This window comes from Rhamphochromis longiceps, linkage group LG3, assembly GCF_057381845.1.
Source record: "Rhamphochromis longiceps isolate RC_006_pf linkage group LG3, R_longiceps_female_GT1.1, whole genome shotgun sequence".
Lineage (NCBI taxonomy): Eukaryota > Metazoa > Chordata > Actinopteri > Cichliformes > Cichlidae > Rhamphochromis > Rhamphochromis longiceps.
In genome coordinates this window covers 70,869,177-70,896,908 of record NC_140559.1, presented here as the reverse complement: position 1 = coordinate 70,896,908, position 27,732 = coordinate 70,869,177, and the positions used below count along the sequence as shown (strand labels likewise).

At 42.2% G+C, this 27,732-nt stretch overlaps 2 protein-coding genes across 2 annotated transcripts in view; one reads left to right on the top strand and one right to left on the bottom strand.

Moving 5' to 3' along the window:
- LOC146676629 (uncharacterized) overlaps window positions 1–27,732 on the top strand; it is a 456,001-nt gene that overhangs the window by 405,646 nt on the left and 22,623 nt on the right. The gene's annotated exons all lie outside the window — the stretch shown is intronic.
- On the bottom strand, window positions 10,576–16,559 carry LOC146676632 (protein NLRC3-like). The gene is made up of 3 exons (XM_085402123.1): window positions 16,276–16,559; window positions 14,343–16,134; window positions 10,576–10,771 (listed from the first exon to the last, which is right to left on the bottom strand). Exons 1-3 carry the CDS (start codon window positions 16,481–16,483, stop codon window positions 10,576–10,578), a joined length of 2,196 nt encoding a protein of 731 aa, XP_085258249.1. The 5' UTR covers window positions 16,484–16,559.

Genomic DNA, 27,732 nt, shown 5'->3' with positions numbered 1-27,732 from the left:
TATTTCTTTAATTGACTATGTACATTTTTAAATTAATTACTGAAATAATTAATTCATTAGTGATGTATTAATTTAATACAACCATAAAATACCATAAAATTGCTAATTTACTCAAAATCTATTTAAAACATCAATATTAAAGGTTACATTATGATAATGAATACATGCAACTATAACTGATGACATAAAAATGAGGATTTCTTAAGCTGAAGCCAAAGTGCTGACTCATTTGTCATGTTACTCTCAAATGTTTTCCCTAATAACAAGAACATAATTACACTTTAGCCACAAGAGGGCAGCAGCATTAATACAAGTCACGTGTATATAAAGGTACAGTGATTATATTACAGTGATTTTGACAAAAACAAAACAGTTGATGGCAGTGTGTTTTTCCATGACAGAATAATTACGCACACCCCACTTTGCAGTTATTTATTGTAAAAAATGTTTGGAATCATGCATGATTTGCGTTCCACTTTGTGTTGGTCTTTCACGTGGAATTCCAATAAAACTGATTCATGTTTGTGCTGTAATGTGACAAAATGTGGGAAAGTTCAAGGGGGCCGAATACTTTTGCAAGCCACTGTAAAGTTCACTATCAGTAACATCATAGCACCACCCAGCTGTATAGAAACTCCGTCATGCTAGCTAGTACACAGTATGAGTTATTGTAACTGACTGTAAAAAGTCAGCACAAGGAAAATAAACTCCACCTAAACTTGGTTTATATCTGACCCAGACAGACTGCAGGTCATAACTTCTTACCTGAAGTTCAGTTCACCTGACACTCGGACCGGCAGCCGCCTCGGGTCTCTGCTCCTCCTGCCTCCCCTTTCCCTCATCCACCTGCTGCCTCTGTGGAAGCTCCGCCATAGCCACCACCAAACAACTGACTTATTTTTACACATCGACCAGCATCCGGCCAATCCGCCATCTTTCATTGTTTATACCGTTAGAAAAAAATAAAAAAACATCATCAGCCCATAAAAATGAAAAATCACCATCAGTATGCCCGATGGCCAGTCCAGCTATGGTCGTGCCATCAGTTAACCCTTCACGTGGCAGCTGTGACACGCGTGCCCAGGGTTGCCGACCCCTGCTCTAAAGCATCTGATTTGGATTCCTGAGATCAAATATATTTTCCTTTGGCTTTGTTTTCTTCACATTTGTGGCTTTAATGTAGTGTTACATCCTGTTTGTTTGCTTCCATCTGTATACATGTCCAGATTCACTGTTATGTTTCTATTCTTACATTGCTGTGTGATCACTGTTCCCTCTGCTGACTGATGTGACCTTTTGTATCTCACACTGATACTTGTCATATTTGTATCTGCGCCTAAAAGATAAAAAGTTTTCCATGCTAAAACACAGCTCCACCTCCTGCAGTTCTCCCTCTGAACCACTAGATGTCTCTGTTATCTAAATGAAGACGTGCAGCACAGCAACCACAGCAGCGCTCAGATCACACGTGTCCTGTTATTATGTATAAAAGCATGAAACAGGTGAGACAGGTGGGATCAATATTAATGTTGTGGAAATATATGAAAAAGCAACAGAAGAGTGAAAACATTTCGTGTTTCTAGAAAGATCTTTCAGCTCACAGCTGCTCACAGACTGTATTTACAAGTGACAAACTGCAACTCTACAGTACATCTACAGTATATATCAAATATATTCTGTATTCAAATCTATTGAGTGATGTTTGAAAGTCTTTCCAGGTGAGTTTGATCCAGGAGGGTCTGAAGCCAGAGTCAGACAGAGACTGTGCAGAGACTGTAGAAGGACAGAGCAGCAGCAGAGCAGTCCAGATACACTGATGATCCTCTGTCAGATCCAGAGGGACACACAGGGATGATGCTGGACTCTACATTGTGTCTGACAGTGGAGCTGTTCTCAGAGCAGTTCACTCTGCAGCACTGACAGTCATCTGCACTTCTTCTCATTCCTCTGTCAGTCACTGCTGGATGAAGCTCTCCTCTCCACCTCCCAGTAACATGGCCCAGTCAGAGCGTCTCTACACACAAGCTGCTGCTGCTTCAACCTCTCTGGATCATCAGGACACAGCTCCTCCTCTCTCAGCACACACACCGTCCTGTTTACCATCATCAGCTCCACCTGCAGAGAGAAGAAGGAAGAGCAGAGGAGATAAACGAGTGTTTCCAGAGACTCTTCATCAGCTGTCAGTCAGTGATGCAGCACATCCAGTATAAAGAGCAGCAGGGACTTCAGTGCTGGGACTGTACTAGGACTCATTGTTGCTTCACTTTTTCTAATCTTTGGATTTTTATTGAAGTTGATGAAAATGTTTTTCCCTCCTAGTTTGAGTTTGGACTTTCATTCATTAGAAGAACCTTGGTGTGTCCACTCTGAGCTCTGTAGGAACTAGAGATGGCACGATACCGATACCGATATCGTAAATTTGGATATCTGCCGATACCGATATGAATCCGATATAGTGTGTTTTTTAATCAATAAAACGTTTTTTTAATATTTTGCTGCATTTTGTATAAGTTCATACGCAAGTTTAAAAAACAAACAAACACTAAAGCTATTCTGTTATACCTGTATGTAAAAAAAATACACTGCGCCCAAAATATTTCATAGTTCAGCAACACTGATCAATCTAATAAACTTAAACCTGCAACATCCTCCCTATTCTGGTATTTTAAAGCGTACTTAGCAGAAATATTAAGCAACCTGACTAATAGGGTTGCAAACTCCCAGCAAAAAATAAAATAGGGAACCACCCTCCATCTCATGATGCGTAATCGATGTAATCAAATTTAATTTGATGCAGGGGAAAAAATGCACAGAAAGAATTTTTTTTCAAGAATAATTAAATAGATTCAACATCTTTCTTCAACATAGTTACAGAACTCACAGATAGTACCTTCCCAAAGGAAAAAGTACTATAGCTTACTAGGGTATATTAGACTTAACAGTTACTATATACAGTAATGGACTTCTATTCATTTTACATCAAATTAAAACTTTGGGTGTCAGATAATTATTTATTAAAAGTTCGACATTTTAAATGAGAATAAGAAAGAAAATTATGTCTTTGTGCCCCCTTTTCCTTGTTCATGCCCTATCGGCCCCCCTGGCTAAACTTTGCTAGATCCGCCCCTGCACAGTTACCAGCTGTCAGCTGTAGAAAAAGATCCTGGTGTAGAAAGTAATATTAAATAAATTCTAACAACAGCTTATCAAGCTTAAACGTTCTGCTGTTGTTCAGCCGCTGGTTTCCTCTTTCTGGTGCAAAGTGGACCAAAAACAAACAAGAGAGACGGACTCGCGACAGAAAAGCCGATCAGCTGATCATTAAGCAGTTTCACGATTGAAGTAAGATAAGATAAGATAAGATAAGATAAGTCTTTATTGTCATTGCACAGTCATACATAGTACAGTAGTACAATGAAATTGGAAAAACTGTCCTACGTCGGCACTACATATAACACAACACGACACGATATGACACATCACAACGCAACAAACAACACAACACAGTATATTAACTTAGTATAAAAAAGAAGAATAAGTGTATGTGTATTGCACACTGTTATTATTGCACATTAATTATTATTGCACCTTGTTATAAATATAAATATTATTGTTATCGTTTTAAACATTGTTACCTCCCCCCTAAAAAGTCCAGGGAGGTATCCAGTCAGGTCAGCTATTTACATTGATCAGGGCTATTGCCCTGTTGTAAAAGCTGTCCTTGAGTCTATTTGTTCGGGACCTCAGCAGCCTGAACCTCCTGCCAGACCGCAGGAGCTTAAACACCCGGTGTCCTGGGTGTGTGCAGTCCCGTAGGATGCTGCGTGCCCTCTTGAGACAGCGAGTGCTGTACAGGTCCTTCAGGGAGGGAAGAGGATGTCCAATGATTTTTTGGGCCATGTTTATGACCCTCTGGAGTGCCTTTCTGTGTGCTGTGGTGCAGCTGATGCAATATGTCAGCACACTTTTCAATCAACCAATCTGACATCCTCTGAACTTCAGCTCTGTATGCAGTCTCATCTCCCCCTGAGATGAGCCCCACCACGGTGGTATCATCTGCAAACTTGATGACTGTGTTGTCTGGGTGGGAACTAACACAGTCATGTGTGTACAGAGTGTACAGTAGGGGACTCAGTACACAGCCTTGTGGAGAGCCGATGTTGAGGCTGAGGGCTGAGGAAAGATGAGGCCCCACTCTAACTCTCTGTACACGGTCTGAGAGGAAGTCTCTGATCCAGCGGCAGGTGGTGGAAGGAAGTCCAATTTCCAGCAGTTTAACTATTAGTCTGTCCGGGAGTATCGTATTGAAAGCAGAGCTAAAGTCAACAAAGAGCAGCCTGGCGTAACGGCCCTGCACTTCCAGGTGAGAGATGGTGATGTGGAGCATCTTCAGTTGATCTGTTAGCTCTGTATGCAAACTGGAGAGGGTCGAGTGTGGGTGGCAAGTAGGACATGATGTGACGTCGGACCAGTTTCTCGAAGCACTTCATTATAACAGATGTTAGAGCAACTGGTCGGTAGTCGTTGAGGCTGCTAATGTTAGTACGCTTTGGCAGTGGGACAATTGTGGCTGACTTTAGGCAAGTAGCAGCCGGAGAGCGAGAGGCAGTGGCTCCATTAATTGGTTGTTAAGTTCATCTCTGAATGCTTTACAAACATTCAGAGATGAACTTACACACTTGCTTTAATTCTCTATGGGATGACTTCCTCGGAGACGAAATGCTGGTGAGGCTACAAATACACACAACAGCTCTATCACGTGATGCATACTGCTGCGACGTGCTACGGTTATGAGCCGAGTTACGCTGTGTAGCAAGTTTTGTGAGGTGCTTTATTGATATTTAATGGATTGGATTACATTTTTTATTTCTCACCGATATCCAATCCAGTAATTTGGGTCAGTATCAGACCGATACCGATACGTAATATCGGATCGGTCCATCTCTAGTAGGAACCCCAACAACAAGCCCAACAATCCAGATGGACGGTTCCAGCTGTTAACTGGAGGAATTCCATCCAAACATCTGCTCTCACTAAATTCTTCCTCACCTACAGACTGTGTTCTTCACTGCTTTAAACTTGGAAACGAATGCAGTCATTGGTCTGCGTGCTGCTTTGTTCAGAGAGTTGATTGACTGTTGACAGCGTTTGATCAGAGCGTGTCAGCCGTTACCATAGTGACCATAAAGGTCAGAAACAGGAAGTGTTTGTGTCCAATCCTGAAGCCTGTCACCATTCTCCTCTCACAGCTTCACTGAGAAGCTGCAGCTTTACAGGAAACACTGGATCTTTGTTTCATACTGACTGTGTTTAGTACAATACTGCTGACAGCACCACCCACTCACTCCATCACTCTACTGACCCCAGAGTCTCCAGTCTGTAGTCTGGACTCTGCTGAAGATCAGACAGCTGCTTCACATCTGGATGCTTCAGGTTGTTTCCCAACAGGTTCAGCTGTCTCAGATGGGAGGGGTTGGACTTCAGTGCTGCTGCCAGATAATCACAGCTGATCTTTGACAAACCACAGCGCCTCAATCTGTATAAAGAATGAAAGATGTAAGTTTATTAGACAAAGTGTGAGCTTGAAATCATTCACTGTTTCATCATCTGTTCAGAGCTGAAGAAGGTTCAGAAGGTAGAAGTTTAGAAAATGGAAACTCCAAACAGCTGAAGCCAACAGGAAGCAGCTTCAAACAGGAAACTGTGCAGAGTTTCAGACTATATGTCCTGATGCAGCCAGTTGGATTTTGGAGATTTGAATCTCTGTTCTGTGACTAAGTCCTTGAATCATTTCTTCCAGTTGGTCCAACAAGACAGACTAAGTATTGGACATGTGTTGTGGCTCCATTAGGGGAGCTTCTAAATGTGATGTGATGGCCCCTCTGGGTCTGTCAGGTCACAGGACTGAAGAGAGCTCAAACTGGGCACACACTTGTTCCAGTCTGGACCAAAGACTCTATACTCGGACTGAGGGACTGCTTTGACTGCACCCACTGGGCCTTTTTAAAGGCTCATGTTCTCACTTAGATCATCGATTTCTACTTACATTTCTTTCTGGGAAAAATGGGGATTACTTTGGAAACAGGAAGTATTTTCCCCAATAAGCAGCCCTGGATTAGTAAATCACTCCAACATGTTCTCAGGCAGAAGAAGCTGTCTTGTTATGAGGGAGAGAAGAAAAGATTGAGACACAGAAACGTGTTGAAAGAGAGATAAAGCAGCTAAAATCAGGTGTAAAAGTAAAGCAGAGGATGAGCTGAATAAAGGACACTCAAGGCTGGCTTGGAAAGGAATGAAGTCCATGGTGGGGATGCAGGACAAGGAGCAAAGATGAATGTGATGCTGAATCAGCAGAAGACTTGGACTCATTTGATTCCAGCTTTGATATCATTGATTTCAATGAAGAGCTTTGTGATTGTAGCAAAGGGCTGGTAGCTCTGAGAGTCCCACTGATGAGGTGTTTGTGTGGAAATCTCTTAGTGGGACCAAAGAGAGAAAAAGCCCTGGTCCTGATGCTGTGGGAGGGAAATGATTGAAGTGTGCTGTGAGGAACTGACTGGGAGATTTTCACACATTTTCCAGTCGTCCTTGGAACAACGGGAAGTTCCCAGCATATGGAAACAAAGGTTAAGTGTCCTATGGCACTCAGTGATGATGGTGCTGTGGCCCCACCACCTCCACCTCTTTGTAAAGGAACTAACTATAATCTGAAGCTTCAAATGGAACTAAGACTTCCTCCACTAGGTGGCAGTGTCTGATGAGAAAGTGTTAGTGGAGCTGGCCTGGAGTCAGAAACAGGAAGATGCAGGATTTGGGCTGAAATGGGGAAAGTGGTTCGCACTAGTGCCTTAAAGCAAGAAGGTTGTAGGTTGAAGCTTGTTGGCCTTTCTGTGGAGGTTGGATGTTCTCCCACAGTCCAATGAAATGCTGCTTAGGTTCATTGGTGCTTCTAAATTGGCTGTAGGTGTGGATGTGAGAGAGTGCTTCTCTGTCTCTCTCTGTTGGCCCTGTGATGGACTGCTCACCTGTGCAGGTGGACCACGCCTCTTGCCCTATGACAGCTAGGGCACAGGCTGCAGCCCTGTGAGCCTAAGCTGAATAAACAGTTAGCAAAAATGATCCATAGATGGCCTGAAATCCCCCAGTTAGCAGTTTGGTAGATAGCTATGACATGCTAATCCCATCCAGCAGCTGTATTCTACCTGTAAGCTGATCCCTGCTGAGCCAAAGCACTTTTTCATATACAAATTACAACCTTTAATAGAAACCTATTGGTCAGCATCTTATTAGCCTGCTGTTAGCTTCATTCCACAGAAAACTGAGAGAAACTAACAGAGTTGATAAAGAATAAAGAGAAATGTGCTGATTTAAAGCCTTTGAAGTGCTTCAGATGATCTCTGTCCACTTCTGTCCACTCATTCATTCATGTAAGCTTTCTAATGCAGCTTTGATCTTCACAGTCTGCTTCATGAAACTCATTCTAACCCTGAATGTCAGAGTGTTCCTCCTTCTCTTTCCCATCATTCATGCTGGCAGTGGAGGAGATTTGAATGTTGGACTGTGTTTTGGATGATGTGTGTATGTTTGTGTTGGACTGCTGTCTGTAAAGCAAACGCACATTTTGCTTTGGATTTCAGTGTCAGACAGACTTTAAGGTGGAATGAAGAGTTGGAGAGTTTCACAGTGAATTATCCAGTGGAGGATTTTTCTTCTTCTTTGAAGGTTTGAAATGTGAACATTGTTCTGCTGCAGTCAATGGACTAAACCAGAGAAGAAGAAAACAGACTTTACCATGAAGATCCTCAGTGTGGATCAGTATAATATCAGCCTGATGGCTGCAGTTTAGTGTCAGCACAACTTTCACATCATATTCATCTCAGCACAACTAAAACATGCTGACTGACCTCAGAGTTTCAAGTCCACATCCTGGACTCTCCAGGAAACCACACAGATGCTTCACTCCTGAATCCTGCAGTTTGTTGTTGGAGCTCAGGTCCAGCTGTCTCAGATGGGAGGGGTTGGACTTCAGTGCTGCTGCCAGATAATCACAGCTGATCTCTGACAAACCACAGAGACTCAATCTGTATAAAGAATGAAAGATGTAAGTTTATTAGACAAAGTGTGAGCTTGAAATCATTCAGTGTTTCATCATCTGTTCAGAGCTGAAGAAGGTTCAGAATGTAGAAGTTTAGAAAATGGAAACTCCAAACAGCTGAAGCCAACAGGAAGCAGCTTCAAACAAACACAACAAGAGAAAAAACTCTGAATGTTTCACATTAAAGTCGTACATTTCTCATAAAAACAGGACAAAGAATTGAAAAAGTCGTGTTTTTCCTTCCAGGAACCACAAGGCTTCACTTTTAAAGGTGAAGTGTGAAAGAAATGGACATATTTGAAGTCCAACACCTTTTTCCAGTCACATTATTAAAGCAGACAAACTACAAGCTCATTTTCATTCCAACAAGTCATCTTCTGACCTGGACTAACAACACTGGTCTCTATGTGCAGCTGGCTGTGAGACCAGTGCTCAGGGAGCGTTTACAAAGTGCAACACTGAAAGAACATCACACACTCATTTGCTTCCAGCACTTTCACACAAACATCTACTGTCATTATTGTCACCAAACTCTGTGGATCCTTTATTTCAAATTCAAATGGGATCAAATGGTCAGACAAAAGAGGGTTATGAGGAAATATGATGAAATGTTGTGTATTAGCAGCAAGTTATTAAATCATTTTCCTCAGAAACCAAACAAAATGATTGACAAACATGTTTTTACAAACTCAGTGTTGGACTTGGATCAGCAGGATAAGCTGATGTTTAAAGACATTTGAGTCTCGCTGTATGAGAGTCCAGTTATTACTCAATATTTATGGATGATGTTCTTTCAGTGTTGCACTTTGTAGATGCTCCCTGAGCCTCACAGCCAGCTGCACATGGACCAGCTGACATTACCCAGCATTAGAGGATAAAACAGTAAATGAGAGCAGCTAAACACACAAAGATGGAAACACAGAGCGTGGATCGTTCACTCGACGGCACGTACACGGAAACGCCGTCGGGGCTGAAAGTGGACAGCTCACAAATCCTGAAGCTTCAGGTTTCATCAGTGTTACGACTGTTGTCGTAATTATATGTAAATTTGAGTTTGCAGGTGCGCCTCCATGATTGGTGCATCCAGGGTGGATGGCTGGCAGCAGATAAGGAGATACCTCCAGGGACTGCCATGTCATTCATCCTTGGCCCAACCCAACCGGCAGACCGTTAACTGTGTCACTATGTTGGTTAATGTAAGAGCATGTAGGGGTGGACCGCCTTTTTGTTTGATCAGTTTTCTCCTGTTTTTGTTAGGCAGGGAGGAAAGTGATTGTCGTTTGAGTTAGTTCTTTTGCGTAGGTAAGTTGTATTTATTCCTGAGATAGGCTACCTTATGTCTGTTGTTTTGGCCTTGGGTTCACCCTGAAGTTATGATATGGTCCCTTCCTTTGTTTAACTGCACTCATTGTAAATGAATCACTGTTACAAAGTATTAAGTGTGTGACGTGCTGCTTGGGGTTGGACGGGGATGGATCACCCTTTATGTTGTGGTCTGGCCGCGCCTAGAGGGGCCATAACAATCTGTCTTAAACCAAAACTGACTGAACCAGCAGCAGAAGAAGATCCAAACTACGCTTTACGCTTGATGAACATCGTCATGAATTCTCTCTGACTTTGACGTTTACTTCCTGCACAGCTCTCTCTCTCTCAGTGTACTTCAAGAACAGTTTACCTTCAAAAATCTGTTTTCTGCATTATTCACTGCTTATTACGCACCAGTCTGCTGTTGTGTTCACTGCTGTCGGCCTCCCAAAACAAAGCCTCATTTCTGCTGTTCAATACTGAAGAAATGTAAACCTTTTAAAATGATGACAGATTACAAACTCTCAGCTGTGTCTGTAATCAAACCTCTGTAACTTTGCTTCACTTCAGCAGCATCAGCTCATGTTCACATGTTGATTCATGGTGTGCTTCAGTTTTTGATGGACTGCAGAATATTTTGAAGGTTATCTGCTATAAAAAGCCAGAACAGGAAAATCTGCTTCATGTGTTTCTGTTTGATCCTCAGTGACTTTGACACAAAGGCCTCTGCTGTGATGATCACACCTCTGATCAAGTCTCACAGTGTCAGCTTTGTTTTTATACATATGGATATGTGCTGATAAATGATCAGAATTATAATATTTCCCACTGTCTGCTGTGTGCCGTGACCTTTGACCTGCTAAAGACAGTCAGCTGTGGATTATTCATTGTTGTGTCTGATACTTAGAACTGTGAGGAAGAACACTACACAGTTAATCAGGGTCCCCTCTCTCTGAATCAGGAAAGGTGGGCAGGCCGCGTGTGGGCCGCGGGCCATACGTTGAGTCTCACTGTTTGAAATGTGAACATTGTTCTGCTGCAGTCAATGGACTAAACCAGAGAAGAAGAAAACAGACTTTACCATGAAGATCCTCAGTGTGGATCAGTATAATATCAGCCTGATGTCTGCAGTTTAGTGTCAGCACAACTTTCACATCATATTCATCTCAGCACAACTAAAACATGCTGACTGACCTCAGAGTTTCAAGTCCACATCCTGGACTCTCCAGGAAACCACACAGATGCTTCACTCCTGAATCCTGCAGCTTGTTGTTCAGGCTCAGGTCCAGCTCTCTCAGATGGGAGGGGTTGGACTTCAGTGCTGCTGCCAGATAATCACAGCTGATCTCTGACAAACCACAGCCCCTCAATCTGTATAAAGAATGAAAGATGTAAGTTTATTAGACAAAGTGTGAGCTTGAAATCATTCAGTGTTTCATCATCTGTTCAGAGCTGAAGAAGGTTCAGAATGTAGAAGTTTAGAAAATGGAAACTCCAAACAGCTGAAGCCAACAGGAATCAGCTTCAAACAAACACAACAAGAGAAAAAACTCTGAATGTTTCACATTAAAGTCGTACATTTATCATAAAAACAGGACAAAGACTTGAAAAAGTCGTGTTTTTCCTTCCAGGAACCACAAGGCTTCACTTTTAAAGGTGAAGTGTGAAAGAAATGGACATATTTGAAGTCCAACACCTTTTTCCAGTCACATTATTAAAGCAGACAAACTACAAGCTCATTTTCATTCCAACAAGTCATCTTCTGACCTGGACTAACAACACTGGTCTCTATGTGCAGCTGGCTGTGAGACCAGTGCTCAGGGAGCGTCTACAAAGTGCAACACTGAAAGAACATCACACACTCATTTGCTTCCATCATCCAACCTGAAGAGGAAACAGAGACGCCTCCCCTTCAAAGTAAAAGCTACTCCTTTTGGACACAGTATCAAAGAAAGTCTACAGTATAACATAGAAAAGACAGAACAAAGTTTTGGTTGTTTTTAAATTGTGCAGAAATGAAACTACACTAAGCTCAATTATGTGACAGATATTTCATCCCATGTCAGTTTGGCCTCATCCTGGGCCGGATTATCCAGCACACACTCTGACCACAGGCCCAGGGGCCACGCACAGCTGGGCTCCATCCCAGAGACAGGAAACAAACCAACACAATAATAAAAAGCACCATGTGATCTTCTTACATCTTCAAGACAAACATAGTAAAAACATGAGCACATTTGTTTCCTGATAAAATCATGTGACAGGTAGAACAGAGTAAAGTGGTGGTGTTACAGCCTTTCTCCCCTCTGCTGCCGAGGCTGTTAGTCTCTCCCAAACTCAGCTACAGGACTTCCAAATGAATGAAAGCAGCAGAAGTGGCTTTACAAATGAAAGAGGAAGAGGAGAAGAAGAGGAGAGGGAGGCCACCCTGACCATCACTCCAGCTGAAAACATCACACTTCTATTAAAGTTGGTGAGAAAATGTTGAGCAGGATGAGCTGCTGGCTAATCTGGAGGCTGTAGCAGCAGCTCACAGTCACAGTGGGTTTCCACTCATGAAAAAGCTCTGGCTGCTTCATTTCTCATCTCATATCAGAGACTTTAATGCTTCACTGAAGCTGTACTGTGATGCTTCCATATTCCAGTGAGGCCTCCATAATGATTTCAGCTGTTCTGTACACACACTGTGTGCCCTGTATGGCTCAAAGTCTCTGCAGCCTGTTTTTATCTGCTATCATCAGATCTTCATCATCCTCATTCACATCCCTCACACACTCTACAGCCTCATCAGCACTGACTTCATCTTCACTGACTGATGGAGCACAACATGAACCTGTGGAGGCTGAAACACTGTCCTGTCAAACATCTCCCCGTCACCACTCCACTTCTGTCAGCCTTTAAATGAACCCTGCTCAAGTCTGTCACTTCTGTTTGGAGCCAAAAGAGGTTAAAGATTACGCCACTACATTCTTGTCTAGAAAATATTAAAAGTTTAAGTATAGTTTGGGTCCACACATGTCCAAACCCTGGTGTGTAGGCCTACTTAGTATTGAGAAAAGCCCACTAAAAGAACGCCCACCAGACCAAAGCAATGGTTTTGACTTGATGGGTGAAGCTGACAAATAAAATGTATTTATGAACAGCGATGCAGGGCCAGGAGTAGCAACGTGAATTAAATAAATACATCATTAAATAATTCATTAAATGTGTCAGTAAAATAATTAAAATAGAAAACAAACCAACAAAATATGTAATTAACTAATTTGAATTGTACATAAATAAATAATGAATTATTTTAAATGAAATTAACTGATAATTCATTATCAATATATTTTTTAATTAATTACTGAAATAAATGATTCATTAGTGATGTATTTATTTAATAAACCATAAAATTATTGCTAGTTTAATCAAAATAAATTTAAGACATCAATATTAAAGGTTAAATTATGATAATGAATACATGCAACTATAACTGATGACGTAAGAATTTGGATTTTTAAGCTAAAGTGAAGGTGCTGACTCACTTGGCATGTTACTCTCTTTGTTTTTTTGTTGTTTTTTTTTTTTTTTTTGGCCTGTCCCGTTTGGCTCTTTTGCCCTCAGAATTGTTGTCTAAAGGCAAAGAAAGATGCCCAACGGATTTACTTTACCAAACTGACCATCCCAGCCTTGCCGTAATGGTCCATTTGATTCACCTTTTATTGTTTATTTTATTTTCACTTACTGAATACGGGACAGACTTGACTGGGGGAAAGAAGGGGAGAAAGAAAGAGGGAAAGAGAAACAGCTGAGAAGAGGGACGGGGGAGAAGGGCAAAAGACAAAAACCAACAGAATGAGCAGAAAAAAAAAGAAAAAAAAATGCATATATCAATCACCTGGGTCACCTGCTGAGAAAGAAAAAAGAAAGCAAGCAGAAGAGAACAAGAGTAATAGAATAAACAACATCACAATGATATATGGGAATATGACAGTAAATACTAAATGTTAAACATTATTGTGCAGCACAACAGAACACAGTGTGCTTTAAGGTAGGAGCCAAAAAGGGTGTAGTTTGTGGGTGTGATCACCCGTGTGTACACCTGTGAGCATGGACGCGCTTGTTTTTTGTTTTTTAAAAGGTTCCTTCATGTAATAATCTGCTAGAGGGTGTGGGGGGGCCACAGCCCCGTCCTCCAGGGCATGAAGCAGGTGTGGAGGAGATCAAAACTCCAGACATCCAGAGGCCCCCAGAACACAAGAGACCAAGGAAGACCAACAGAGGGGCAGCTGCGCCACTGTCCTGGAAAGAGCTGAGGAGAGTCCCAGATGAGGGCTCACTCAGCAGCCGCGGAGCAGAAGCCAGGGGGAGTTGCAGTGACGCGCCCGTGAGCTCCGCCAGCAGCCAGCTGCGCCTGAGTGACCGAGCCCCAGGCCGAGAGGCCGGGGGCACCCCACCTCCGAAGTGGCCCGAGCGAGCCCCAGGCTCCAGGCCCCGATAAGCGGCCGCCAAGGAGTGAGCCGGTGTGTACCTGGACGCCCATCCCCGGACACAAAGAACCACCAACGCACCGATGTCTGAGGGGGTCCGCCACTGGCAGGGGAAGTGGTGGTAGGGGGAGATAGGCCTCCAAACCTTGGAGGGCCTGAGATGTCCCCAGAGAGGTGGCGCCTGACACCCAACCTGACATATAGACACAGATATACAGGCACACACAGATACAAACATCCATTCCCACCCTCATGCTCTCATATGGCATGTTACTCTCAAATCCTCCCTAATAACAAGAACATAATTACACTTTAGCCACAAGAGGGCAGCAGCATTAATACAAGTCACGTGTATATAAAGGTACAGTGATTATATTACAGTGATTTTGACAAAACAAAACAGAAGTTGATGGCAGTGTGTTTTTCATAACATACCAACCAAATTAAATAATAAAAACTTTATAACTTACAGAACTTTTTTACAGGCTTTGACCACTGGCAGCAGCCTCAGAAGAGCCTCTTCTGAAGCAAAGTATTTCTGCAGGTCAAACACATCCAGATCTTTTTCTGAAGACAGTAAGATGAAGACCAGAGCTGACCACTGAGCAGGAGACAGTTCATCTGTGGAGCGACGTCCTGATCTCAGGGACTGTTGGATCTCCTCCACTAGAGAACGATCATTCAGTTCATTCAGACAGTGAAACAGATTGATGCTTTTCTCTGCAGACAGATTCTCACTGAGCTTCTCCTTGATGTACTGAACTGCTTCTTGATTGGTCTGTGAGCTACTTCCTGTCTGTGTCATGAGGCCTTGCAAATGAGTTTGATTAGTCTTCAGACCCAAGAGAAAACGAAGGAACAAGTCCAGGTGTCCATTGGGGCTCTGTAAAGCCTTGTCCACAGCACTCTGGTAGAAGTATTTCTCTGAAGATTTTCTTGTTTGAAACACCTTCCAAGTTGTTTGTTGCTCTTCCAGCAGATTGAGTCCAGAGTTGATGAAGGTCAGGTGGACATGAAGAGCAGCCAGAAACTCCTGAACACTGAGATGAACAAAGCAGAACACCTTGTTCTGGTACAGTTGTTTCTCCTCTTTAAAGATCTGTGTGAACACTCCTGAGTACACTGAGGCTGCTCTGATATCGATGCCACACTCTGTCAGGTCTGGTTCATAGAAGATCAGGTTTCCTTTCTGCAGCTGATCAAAAGCCAGTTTTCCCAGTGACTCAATCATCTTCCTGCTCTCTGGACTCCAGTGTGGATCTGTCTCAGATCCTCCATCATATTTGATCCTCTTGACTTTGGCCTGAACCACCAGGAAGTGGATGTACATCTCAGTCAGGGTGTTGGGCAGCTCTCCTCCCTCTCTGGTTTCCAGCACATCCTCCAGAACTGTAGCAGTGATCCAGCAGAAGACTGGGATGTGACACATGATGTGGAGGCTTCGAGCTTTCTTGATGTGGGAGATGATCCTGCTGGCCTGCTCCTCATCTCTGAATCTCTTCCTGAAGTACTCCTCCTTCTGTGGGTCAGTGAACCCTCTCACCTCTGTCACCATGTCGACACACTGAGGAGGGATCTGATTGGCTGCTGCAGGTCGTGTTGTTATCCAAAGGCGAGCAGATGGGAGCAGGTTCCCTCTGATGAGGTTTGTCAGCAGCTCATCCAATGAGGTGGACTTTCTGGTTTCAGTCAGGATTTTAGTTTTGTTGAAGTCCAAATTAAGTCGACACTCATCCAGACCATCAAGTATGAACACAACCTGGAAGTCTTCAAGCCTGCAGATTCCTGATTCGTTAGTTTGATTAAAGAAGTGATGAACAAGTTCCACCAAGCTGAACTTTTCCTCTTTCAGCACATTCAGCTCTCTGAAAGTGAATGGAAATATGAACTGGATGTCCTGGTTGGCTTTGTCTTCAGCCCAGTCCAGGCTGTATTTCTGTGTTAAGACTGTTTTCCCAATGCCAGCCACTCCCTTTGTCAGCACTGTTCTGATTGGTTCGTCTCTTCCAGGTGAGGCTTTAAAGATGTCTTCTTGTCTGATTGTTGTTTCTGGTCTGTCTGGTTTCCTGGATGCTGTTTCAATCTGTCTGACCTCATGTTCATCATTGACCTCTGCAGTCCCTCCCTCTGTGATGTAGAGCTCTGTGTAGATCTGATTCAGGAGGGTTGGGCTTCCTGCTTTAGCGATGCCCTCAAACACACACTGGAACTTCTTCTTCAGTTGGGCTTTAAGTTCACGTTTACGGAGTGAAGCAAATATTTCTGAAGGTAAGACATTCAGAAAAAAATATTATACAATAAATATCATAGCCTTTCAGTACCCTGAAAGGATGAATGTCTATTGGTCCATTTCTTGAGCTATTAGGAAAGATCAATATTCAGTCTTTAGAGAAATTCTCTTACTGCTCTGCAGATGGTCAGCCATCTCATGCTGCTTAAGTCTCCTCAAGAAGTGGAGTGTGATCTTCAGAAATGCTTCTCTGCAGCTCTTTCTTTCATCTTCATCCTCACCTTCAAACATCTCCTCATCCTCCATCTGGCTCTTTAAAGTTTCTGGGTGATCTGGACTCAGAAGCTTCTGGATCTTCTTCAGCTCGTTCTTCACAAACATGGTGATGTTGTCCTCCAGCCGCTGGAAAAGAAGACTATATGAATTACCCAGTGGTAAATGGACTGGTTCTTATATAGCTCTCTTTGATACTCTGTGCACACAAAGCATTTTATACAACATGCCTCATTCAACCAAGCACATTGTTCTATGCTTAAATACTTTCTTTCACACTCTGATGGATGCATCAGAGGGCAGCTTGGGTTTAGTACGTTACCCAGTACATTTGCCAGCCAGGGTTTGATTCACAAACCTTCTGACTAGTAGCTGACCTGCTCCCCTCCTGAGCTACAGTCACCCCAATCTGACTGAAATCATGGAGCCCAAACTCTGACTTATGTTGGACACACTGACAATCCTCTGGTCCACAAAGCGCAGCATAGAGGTGACTGAAAAGAACAAATGTAAACGTAGTACTACAAACCATAACCACAGAGTCCAGGTGTGTTTGATGTTGCTGTGCAGACTGACCAGTGGAAACCTCTGCTTTCTGCTGGTCCACTCTGTGGAGGAGTAATGTATAATTAGCTCATGTTATGTCTGTCCACACACAGACACAAGCTAAAGGTCCATGAAGTGATGTTTGGATGGGTTCAGTCAATCAGATGACTGTCATGGTGGAGCTTTGCTAGTCCTGCTGATCCCACTGAGAATTAACAACTCAGTTTCCAGATGTCTGTAGTTTTCTGCTCAGTTTCTTTAGTCCCAACAGCTCTTACCATCTCCTGCATAAAGCTTTCCCTCCATGCTCAGATGCCCTGGAACAAGGTGCTCTCTTTATATGCTCACAACCACTAGCACTTTATATAGCCTCTGTAGAAATTATCCACACCCTCACTTATCTTAACTGCACTACTGTATAGCTCTGTGTCAATAATCATTCTGTACATACGCTAATTTTTAACCCTACAAATGTTTACAACTTGCATAGTTCCCATTTCTGTATAGCTGTATATCTCAGATTTCTGTAAAGTTATTTCATATTCTGTATAGTTTTTCATACTTATATCCTGTTCATATCCTGTACATAACTATAGTTATAGAATATTCACAACATACTTCATACCGTGTACATTATAACATACCATAATAGACCCATTTCTGTAATATACTTACATATCTACATTATTGCTAATATATACTGTAATATATCTATATCACTAAGCACTTCTGGATGGATGCAAACTGCATTTCGTTGCCCTGTACCTGTGCATGTGCAATGACAATAAAGTTGAATTCTAATTCTATTCTTATATCAGTGACTGGTTTAAAGTGCCAACTTGCAGTGCTCGCCAACCTTTGTGTCAGCAAAAGTAGTTCTAATGTTTCTTACATTTTTACATTTTTTACATTTTTACACACACAAATCAATGAACGCAAAAACATAAACTTTTCAGATATTTTGTTTCACAATGTTACAAAACTCAGTTCACAACTACACAGTCTGATTTACAAGTACAAAATATTTATGACCACAGTTTGAGCCGATGTATGTCCCGAGTCTGTGGACTCAGTAGTTTTGTTTTGATTGTTCTTGTCTTTTGTTACAATTTCTTTCTGATTAAGGTTTTCTAGTTCTGAGGTTTTGGTTTCTGTGTTCCCTCTGTACTGTGTTAGTATTGTGTCTCTGTGTTCACTTCCTGTTTTATTTTGACAGTGCCATGTCCTACGTTAGTGTGTCTACTTTTGCTTCCCCTTGTCTGGTTATGTCCAATGAATCCTGCTGTGTCTCCCTTTTCTCATTCCCTGATGGCTCTTTTGTGTATATGAGCCCTTTGTTTTCTCCTGCTTGTTGCTGGTTCGTCTGTGTTGTCTCCCCGTGTCTCCGTTTAAGGTTTCAGGTTAGTTTAGTAGTTTTTTCAGTAGAGGTTATCTTAGCTTCTGCACAGGCCATCTTCACTGCACTTCACCGTTTCAATAAAGCTCACTCACTTCACAGCAGTGTCGGCATCTTGGGTCCTTTATTAAATTCAACATGGCTCGCCCCGCTAGCCGTGACATAAGATGTGAAAACAATATCCAAAACACATGAGGGACAAACAGGGAATAGTTTTAAGGTGCAGGGCCAACAAACTGAGTCTAGCCATGAACTCAGAGTTGATTGAATTAGCATTTTGAATTGGCTGATCTGAGTTACTTCAATCAAGTCTATGTTCACTTTGAGTTAAGATTATACGTGATTGATGTAAAAGAAAAAAGCAATCATCAGCAACTGATTCTGATTTAGCATGTTTTCAAATCTAAACGGTACCCATCCCTAGCTGGCTGTAGTTAAACCTTTACTTAAAAAGCATCCCTAGACCCAGCTGTCTTAGCTAATTATAGGCCAATCTCCAACCTGACAATCCTTGAAAGAGTAGTTGGGGGGAGACAATCAGAGGGGCAGTGTGGCCTCCAGTAACACTGTGAGGAACCTTGGAGTCATTTTTGACCAGGACATGTCCTTCAACGCACATATTAAACAAATATGTAAGACTGCGTTCTTCCATTTGCGCAACATCTCTAAAGTTAGAAATATCCTGTCTCAGAGTGACGCTGAAAAACTAGTTCATGCATTTATTACTTCCAGGCTGGACGACTGTAATTCATTATTATCAGGATGTCCAAAAAACTCGCTGAAAAGCCTTCAGCTAATCCAAAATGCTGCAGCAAGAGTCCTGACAGGGACTAGAAAGAGAGAGCAGATTTCTCCTGTTTTGGCTTCCTGTTAAATCAAGAATTGAATTCAAAATCCTGCTCCTCACATTCAAGGTCTTAAATAATCAGGCCCCATCTTATCTTAATGACCTTGTAGTACCATATCACCCTATTAGAGCACTTCGCTCTCGCTCTGCAGGCCTACTTGTTGTTCCTAGAGTATTTAAAAGTAGAATGGGAGGGAGAGCCTTCAGTTTTCAGGCCCCTCTTCTGTGGAACCAGCTTCCAGTTTGGATTCAGGAGACAGACACTATCTCTACTTTTAAGATTAGGCTTCAAACTTTCTTCTTACTTAACGATTAAGTCCCTGTATTCCACCGTTATATGGAAATCAGCCATTATAACTTGTGTCAAATCTACTTGTACCTCACAGTTTTCTAAGCACACAGAGAGCAGTAAACCTCAGAGCAGCAGCACATCAGACTGTGCAAAAAATCTAGAAGAGAAAATATTTTGACCCATTTCTAAATGATTCTTGTGACCATGCTGCACCACAACACCTGATCTCTGGTTTCCTCACCTCTTCAATCCCACTTTAATACTTGACTAAACTCATTTTCCTGTTTAGGTGTTGAGGCAAAGCCGCCCATCTACAATGCAGGCAACAGCAAACGGAGCTATTTTTGATTCCCTTTGGGTTTTTTCTACTTTTGTGCTACAAAATGTTCAAGCTGATTAAATTCATTAGAATAAAAGTTCAGATAATTTTCTCATATTAATGTTGGAGGTAGAAATTCAGGTAACTTTGCACAAAAACTGGCAGAAATTTCCTTCAAAGATGGAGTTTTTACTTTAATACTGTGAGTACATTTCAGAGCCTGGACTCTTTTACCTTTACTTGAGTAAAGAAGCTGAATCAGTATTTCAGCTTTAAGAGGGTATTTTAACACAAACATCAGTCCTTCTACTTAAGTATGTTTGACACTTTGTTTACGCCTAAATTAACTTTACTGTTAACGAGTTTTCATGTTTCTGTAATCCACCAGTGTGCTCATGCTTTTTTAATTGAAAACATATTTTTAATGATCAAATATAATTATGTTTGTTATTTGTGGATTTTAAATGTCCTTGACAGAGACAGATGATGATCATTATCCTGCACTGTGGTCTCAGGTTTGGTCGAGCTAGCACAAAGAATGGCTATGTTGAACTTCCTCCTGGGATCTACACTAAGAAGTGAGTCCAACATTAGCAGGGTCTCTTTCCTTTATCTGGATTCACTTTAGCATTCACAGTCACGTGGAGCTTGTTATTAACTCGATAAGTCAACCCAGGGTTTCAGCTGAGCGCTCACATGAAACACATGGTGTTGGCAGCATCTGATCAATCATATTCATGGAGACGTGTATCAGCAACAGAGCAGCTGAGTTTGCAGAAGGAAGTCAAACTAAACCACAGGAACAATATGAGGAGATTACACACATAATAAAATACTAGCAGTAACACAGCTGCTGCAGACAAATCAGTCGTGTGATCGTGTGTGAGAGGAGAAGGACTGTAAAGGAGTTTGGTGTTAAAAGCTCTGTATGAATGTGGGAGACTTTGAAGGGCTTTAAAAAGGCCAATATAAAATAAAAGGCAGCAAAATTGCTGAGTGTGAAAGTCACCAGACTTATCAGACCTCTGTGATTAAGACCTGTAAGAACACTTGTTTGTACTTGTTGGCATTATATCAAACACACACGTATATTAAGCCTTCTGGACAGTCATAGCCTGCTGCTAGCATGAATGCTAAACGTACTGCTGTGGATGATCAGCAGAAAAAGATGTTGTCAGTTTGACTGTTTGCTGTATTTAAAGTGTTTTTCTCAGTTCGTCTGTATTCAAAGTGCATTCGGGGCTTTAGCTGACAGCTCTTTGTGCTAACAAACTAAGCTCTCTTAGTTTAAGCCAGCAGACTTTACCAAACACAAAGCCTGCTGCTGCCTCCATGGGTTAGCTTGTGTGACTGGTGTTTACAGCAATGAAATCTAAATCACACTAATGTGTCCTCCAAGGTGTTTGGTGGGAGCACTGAGTGAAACATAAGAGCTCTGGTAAAATAACAAACAGGGCTGTGAGAGCAACTGAAGTGATAAAAATACTGTTTAAAGATAAAAAACACTTTGATGTTCTCTCGTTACCTAACAAAGTCCAAACCCTGTGAACTATTTTAGCTTTAATAACTGTGGATTCAGGTATCCTGAACCCATCTTTGGACATTTGTAATTAAATATTTTAAAACTCCATCAAAGACTCCTGATGTGGCTGTTTGGAGAAGGAAAAGAGGGACAAAGTGGAGCGTTGAGCTGAGGCTTCATTCACTGCAAACCTACAGTTATGTTTTCTTATTTCTGCTGTTTGCATGTTCACAGCTGAAATAAAGCTGCCTCTTTGACTTCATCCTGTTGTGTTTGGGTCCAATCCTGCCTGCCACACAGCGCTACAGGACAAAGTCTAAGATTTTTATCTTTTTAATGAATCTTTGGTCATATTTATCCAGGAAAACACAAACATGTAAAGGAGTCATCACAGGTCTCTGACCTCGTTGGTTCAGGTTCAGCACTGAAGTCTGGAGGGTAAACTTTGGACCAGTCACTCCTCACAGATGGACAGCTGGATCCTGCAGACTGTGACCTCTGACCTCTGCAGACACAAACATGTTTTATTCAATGATCAATTCTCTGATGAAGTGATTGAAGCAGCTGTGATCACACAGACTGCAGATAATGCAGCTGTTTCCTGTCAGTAACAGTCCTCTTAGATTAGAGTTCAGCTTTTTACAGGAAAACAAATGTCCCTGAATGCAACAGTGAGACACAGTCTGCCTGTGTGGCTGTGATAGCTGCCGTTAGGAGCGCTCATGTGTTTGCAGTTAGACGAGGAGATGTTACCATCATGGACACGTTAACAAATCCTGCAGCATCACGTGGCACAAACACTTTGTGTTCCTGTCATCTGCAAGCAACAGGAAGTTCATTAATAAAGGCGGGATGGAGACGTGACTGTGATGGTTCTCCTTCATCCAGCTGTTACACACATCTGGGCTCACACGACGAGCCTTTGTCTAATACAGCAGCTGCTCTCTGAACACTTTTCTGAAGAGGAGCTGCACAAACCTTTGTTTGCTTTCTAGAGCAGCGTATCAAAGTCAAACTACCCACTGCTAGCAGCTGTTTCTATCATAGTTTAGGATCCAGATGTGTGAGGTCTAAATTTACACCTCTGATTAAAATACATAGTTAAAAACAGCCAATTGTGTCCAAATGTGTCTTAAACCAGATAAACTGACAGTTACAGCTGAGCCTGTGTGTCCTTGGAGACACTGCTCTGCTACAGAGATGCATTTTAGAAACCAGGAAACATCAAAATCATTTAAATCAGAGAGTTCTTGTTACTAACAGCTCACCTCGCTGCAGCAGAGACTTTGAAATGAATGATGACATCTTTAGACACGTCACTCTTACAGGACACAGAGCTGGGTGGAGGTCCAGGCTGGTTCCTGTGAATAATGATGGAGCAGTGATGTGAGTGCTGAGCTGTGACATGGAGAAGAGTCATGGACAGTTAGAGATGGTCATCTCACCTCTGAGCTTTGGTCTGGCTCTCATGTTCCCCACACAGAGTGCTTTTAGAGGGAGGGACTCCCTCCTCTCTGTCCTCACACTGATCCATGCTGCTCAATTCACATCAGCTCACACACACTTTCTACCTTCACCTGCAGAGGAAACACAAATCATTCATGTGCACATAAACCAAAATCCTCCTTTCCATCATGTGTGCTGTCCAAATATCAGCTTAATGCAGTCAGACAGCAGTGTGAGGCACAGGAAGCTGCCATCAGCTGCTCTACTTCTACTATCAGTCCACTAGATGGAGCCATGAAGCACACGTGATGCATTCACTGACACACACTGATTCACTGTGACTGGAAGTTTAAGTACATTAAGCCTCCACTCATCTACATTGTGCTTACAACCCACTGCCCCCCATCTCCCACCCCCATCAACCTCCTGGGGCCAGGAATGACTGGAACTGAATTGGAAACAGGCGTAATCAAACATAAATCTGTTATTCTTATCCAACCTGTCTGCCTGGACACAGTTTGCTGACCGATCATGGAGCCTGTGATTCGCTTGGACAACAACTTCATGAATGTGGAAATGAAACTGAGTGTCAGCTGAGTGTCGAGCAGAAGAGGAATCAGAGAAAAGTGACAGAGCTGCTGACTTTACAAAGAAAACTAAAACCATGTTGAAGAGATTAAACAGATAATACAAGCTAACAACAACACAGCTGCTGCTGCAGACAAAACACATGTATGAGTGTGTGACAGGAAAAGCACTGAACAGAAGTTTACTATTAAAAATGCAGCATGTTGTAAAAAGTTTGGTCAGTGAGACTGAAAAATGGCTGCATGAGTTACTATTGTGAACAAACCCCTATAAGAACCCTGATATTACCTGAATAAGATCAAATCCTGCTACGTAGTGCAGACCTTGGTAAGAGATACGGTCCAACTGGAATATAAACCTTTGGTGTGTTTAATCCAGTCAGTCTCTGAGTAACTCCACTCCTCTGCTTTCTGTTGGAAGAGACAAAAGTTTGTAGCACGATCCTTTTCCTCAGAGGCCTGTGTTGAATTTATATTACATCTAAGATAAAAAATAATTCACAAAGTCTGCTCTGTCCTCCTGTCCTCCCTGCAGTCTCTGTGAGCTCCGCAGAGTGATTATAAAGACCCGGAGCTCAGAGTTTCTCCAACACCGTGGTCAAGTGTGAGCCACGCCTGCCACCCGTTATCTGCCAAACTTGAGCTTCAACGCCAAGTTTTACGGTAGTGCTGCTTCTTATCCCTTTTTGCTGATCACACACATAACAACACACATGATCTTCAGGAAGTTAACAGAAATAAAGCCACAGTGTCATTTGTTTTTCACTCAAGTTGTCTTTTCTTCTTAATTTTTCTGGTAATGCTTCTTCATTCATGATTCATTCAAATCTAAAATAACTTCAAAAAATGTAAAATATTTCTGAAAATCATCTCTTATAGTTGAAATTCAGTTGTCATTTGGCTCAGCTGCTCTTTCATGCATCCATAGTTTCACCTCAAACTGCTGCTTGAGACACAAGAAATTAAAGAACAACTCTGTTCAAACGGAGAAACTTTGAAGGAACTCAATAATGTCATTTAAATGGTTTCAGGTAGGTGTATGAAGGTTCTGTATTCAATCATATATGATAGTTGACATGAAATTCTGAATTCATCTTCTTGGACACCCACACTGCATAATTCTGTAGAAATGAAATTAGTCATTTCTAATCAATTTCAACATCAAATATCATAACATTGCATCAAAATGCGTAAAAATGATTCTTGATAGCTGACCTTAAAGTCTCTGTGCATTCTTCCTCTGGGTTACCTTCTCTATATATTTGCAGTTTAACCACCAAAAGCTGCAAGGTTTCAGAGAAATAAAAGGAACGTTCTACTCAAATTTAATAAGATTCATTTAATAAACAATAGAAAAAAAACTTTGACAGTTGTCATAAAATTCTTAACAAACTCCTCTTCTGTCTGTAGCTCAGGAGTTAGAGCAGGGGCCCGTTCTTCGTACGTCACTTACTACATCCAAGACCAAATCATCGCGCTAACCGTGAGCTCGCTAATCCGGTTCTCCGAACACACCTGCTGTTGACGATTAGTACAGCTGGATGAAGTAATGTGAGATCACTGGGTGGCTTAACAGGGGCTACGCATCGATAGTAGAAACATTGATCGGCAACTCTCTGATTGGTCGGCGAAAATGTCGAAGGAGCGCGCTCGGTATTTTTCGGCAGCAGAGCAAGAACTCCTGATTGAGGGATTTCAGGAGTTTCAGAGTTTAATCAGAACGCAAGGGAACACTGCAAAGGCTGCAAAAGCAAGGAGAGAGGGCTGGCAGAAAGTTGCTGACAAATTAAACTCGTAAGTAATTTCATATCACACTATATTATCCAATATTATATTACATTATATTATATTATAATATGTTATATTATATCCCCTTTCACATTAGAGCCACAACAGGACCCACTAGAACATGGGAACAAGTAAAAGTGAAATATAAGAATATTCTACAGAATGGTAATATTTATCACTTATATTGCTTTTCGTCTCTTGGAAAGAGAACCTGGAATACTCTGTTTGTTTGTTCATAACAGCAACCAAGAAAAGGGCAGAGCAAAAAAAGACAGGTGGTGGTCCTGCACCCCTTTGTCAACAAGTTGGTTAAGTAAATAATACCCTCACAGGAATATCGATATCTCTCAATGAGCACACTGTCGCACTGAGCTAAAGGATCCTGTCTGTCCCGCAATATACGCTGAATTCTGAGGACTCTCCTTATCAATCTTGCACCTTCCACAATGGGTGGCTCGCGTATACGGACAGGACATGGCTGCGACAGGCTTCCCAAATCCACCTTCGCTTTTATAGCCGTGGTCTCCCATCTTGATTACACGAAGTAATTTACAATTACTACTCTGAAATATGAATTACATCTGTAATAATCACATACATGTAGTAGAATGTTAATAGTACATTTCCCTTTTTTAGGAAATGACCTGTATGTATCTGTGTGAAATCAATAAAAGGATCAAGTGCTGCATTATCTTTAGTTACATTGATGTTATTTATTTATGGTGAAACAGTGGTAAAATATCGCTGTTGCTTTCGTATGAATGACGCGGACATACCTGCGTGGCCGCGATCTAATCCTGTTTACATAAAGTAAACCTGCTCCCGAGCAGGTTTACGCTTACGGCTCTGTTGCTACGACAGCAAGTCCCGGATGAGCTTCGGGGAACCGAACGATCCAAGATCACGCGAAATCGTCAACAATCAAATCCAGCTAACTTACTTAGCGAGGTACGAAGAACAGGCCCCTGGTCACGAAGTAACTGGAAGGTTGGTTGTTTGATACGAGATACTAACCCCAAGATAGAAAACTCTTCTGCACAGGAAAAGTCCTTGAATGAGTCATTTGTATGAAGCACTTTGAATGCTCAGAGTAGAAAAGCACCATATCAGAACCAGCCTCACCCACTTGTGATGGGTGGGTGGCTGTGGCTCAGGTGGTAGAGCAGATCAGCTGCTAGAGAGATAATCCCATACAGCTTATGACAAAATTTGATCCGAAGTGATTGATGGCCCTAATCACGACCTTTTGACCTCCCGCCCCTCCCCCCCGGAAGCGTGTAATGAGCGTGACGAATCGTATCCGGAGAAGGGGGGGTGGGAAACCCCCCGCGTGACGAATTATATCCTGAGAAAGGGGGGCGAACCCCGGAAGCGCGCCATCTGTTGCTAACCGTGTCGAATTGCACCCTGAGAAAGGAGGGGGGGGGGGGACCCCGGAAGCGCGTCATCTGTTGTTGGGGAAAAAAAAGTTTTTAGAGGGAGGGGGGAACCTCCGGAAGCGCGTCATCTGTTGTTGGGAAAAAAAGTTTTTTAGAGGGAGGGGGAAACCTCCGGAAGCGCGCCATCTGTTGGAGGGGAATAAAAAAGCAGAGAGAGGAGTCCGTCACAATTTCTAAGGCACAGACACAAGATGGATTTCCTTCTGCAGCCCCGCAGCGGTCCTGTGTCCGATGAGATCTGCTCTCCCAAAGAAGAAGGTTTTGAATATGACATATTCAAATACAGCATATTTACTATGGAAGGCATCGATCCGGACCTTATGACCCTACCGGAAATACTCCGGAAGTGTCTAGTCATTTTCAGACCTGTTGCATCATGTTCCCTAAGCACAGCGGTGATGCAGCAGATGATTCTGTGATGTATAGAGAGACAGAGCGGATGTAATTTTACTTTCTTAAGCTGCACCGGCGTTTGTAATGGAAATAAAGAGTGACTTCCTGTAGAGATTTCAATAGTATTTTATTTTCCTATAATACAGACGCTGTAAAAAAAACCTTTAAGATACACCATAGCTTGTGATGAAAAGAAGAACTTTCTATCCGCTTGTAACCTACAGGCTGCCTATGTGTAAAAAAATTGAATAAATATCGCTTAGTGAATACTACTTTTCCTTTTGAGAGTCCTTTTTTACAAGAGACTGAAAAAACAAACCAGCGACAGGCGATCTTGTTTCACACACACACACACACACACACACACACACACACACACACACACACCCACCTCTGTGGGAAAGAGTCAACCATGAGAGTTTTGTCAACAGCAATTGTCCATTTGGTAAAACAAATATCCGTCTCAAAGTCGTATTTTACCGTTGCAGAAAACAGACGGCGTTCGCAAGAAGGCCCACACACACACACACACACACACACACACACACACACACCGCGGGTCAAGGAGGAGTGAGACAGCAGATATCAGTTTTTTCTCAATGCTTATATCCTATAACACGCCCCCCAAAAAATATTATTATTATTATTATTAAAACATCTATATGAGGTAGGTTTTGCGCAACCTGCTCCTTGTCAGACCAAAGTAGAGAGTTTTTTCTTCAATACTTTAACAATAAGTTTTCTCAATAGATAGAAAATGTTGATCCGCTGAGGAGTCAACA

What these genes read in the sequence shown, in the direction of transcription:
- LOC146676632 (XM_085402123.1), bottom strand. Translation starts at nt 16,483, where the DNA reads ATGTTTGTGAAGAACGAGCTGAAGAAGATCCAGAAGCTTCTGAGTCCA. An exon ending in GGCTGACCATCTGCAGAGCA is followed by an intron (nt 16,135 to 16,275) that starts GTAAGAGAATTT and finishes TCTTACCTTCAG; the next exon opens with AAATATTTGCTTCACTCCGT. An exon ending in AAAGCCTGTAAAAAAGTTCT is followed by an intron (nt 10,772 to 14,342) that starts GTAAGTTATAAA and finishes TTCTTTATACAG; the next exon opens with ATTGAGGGGCTGTGGTTTGT.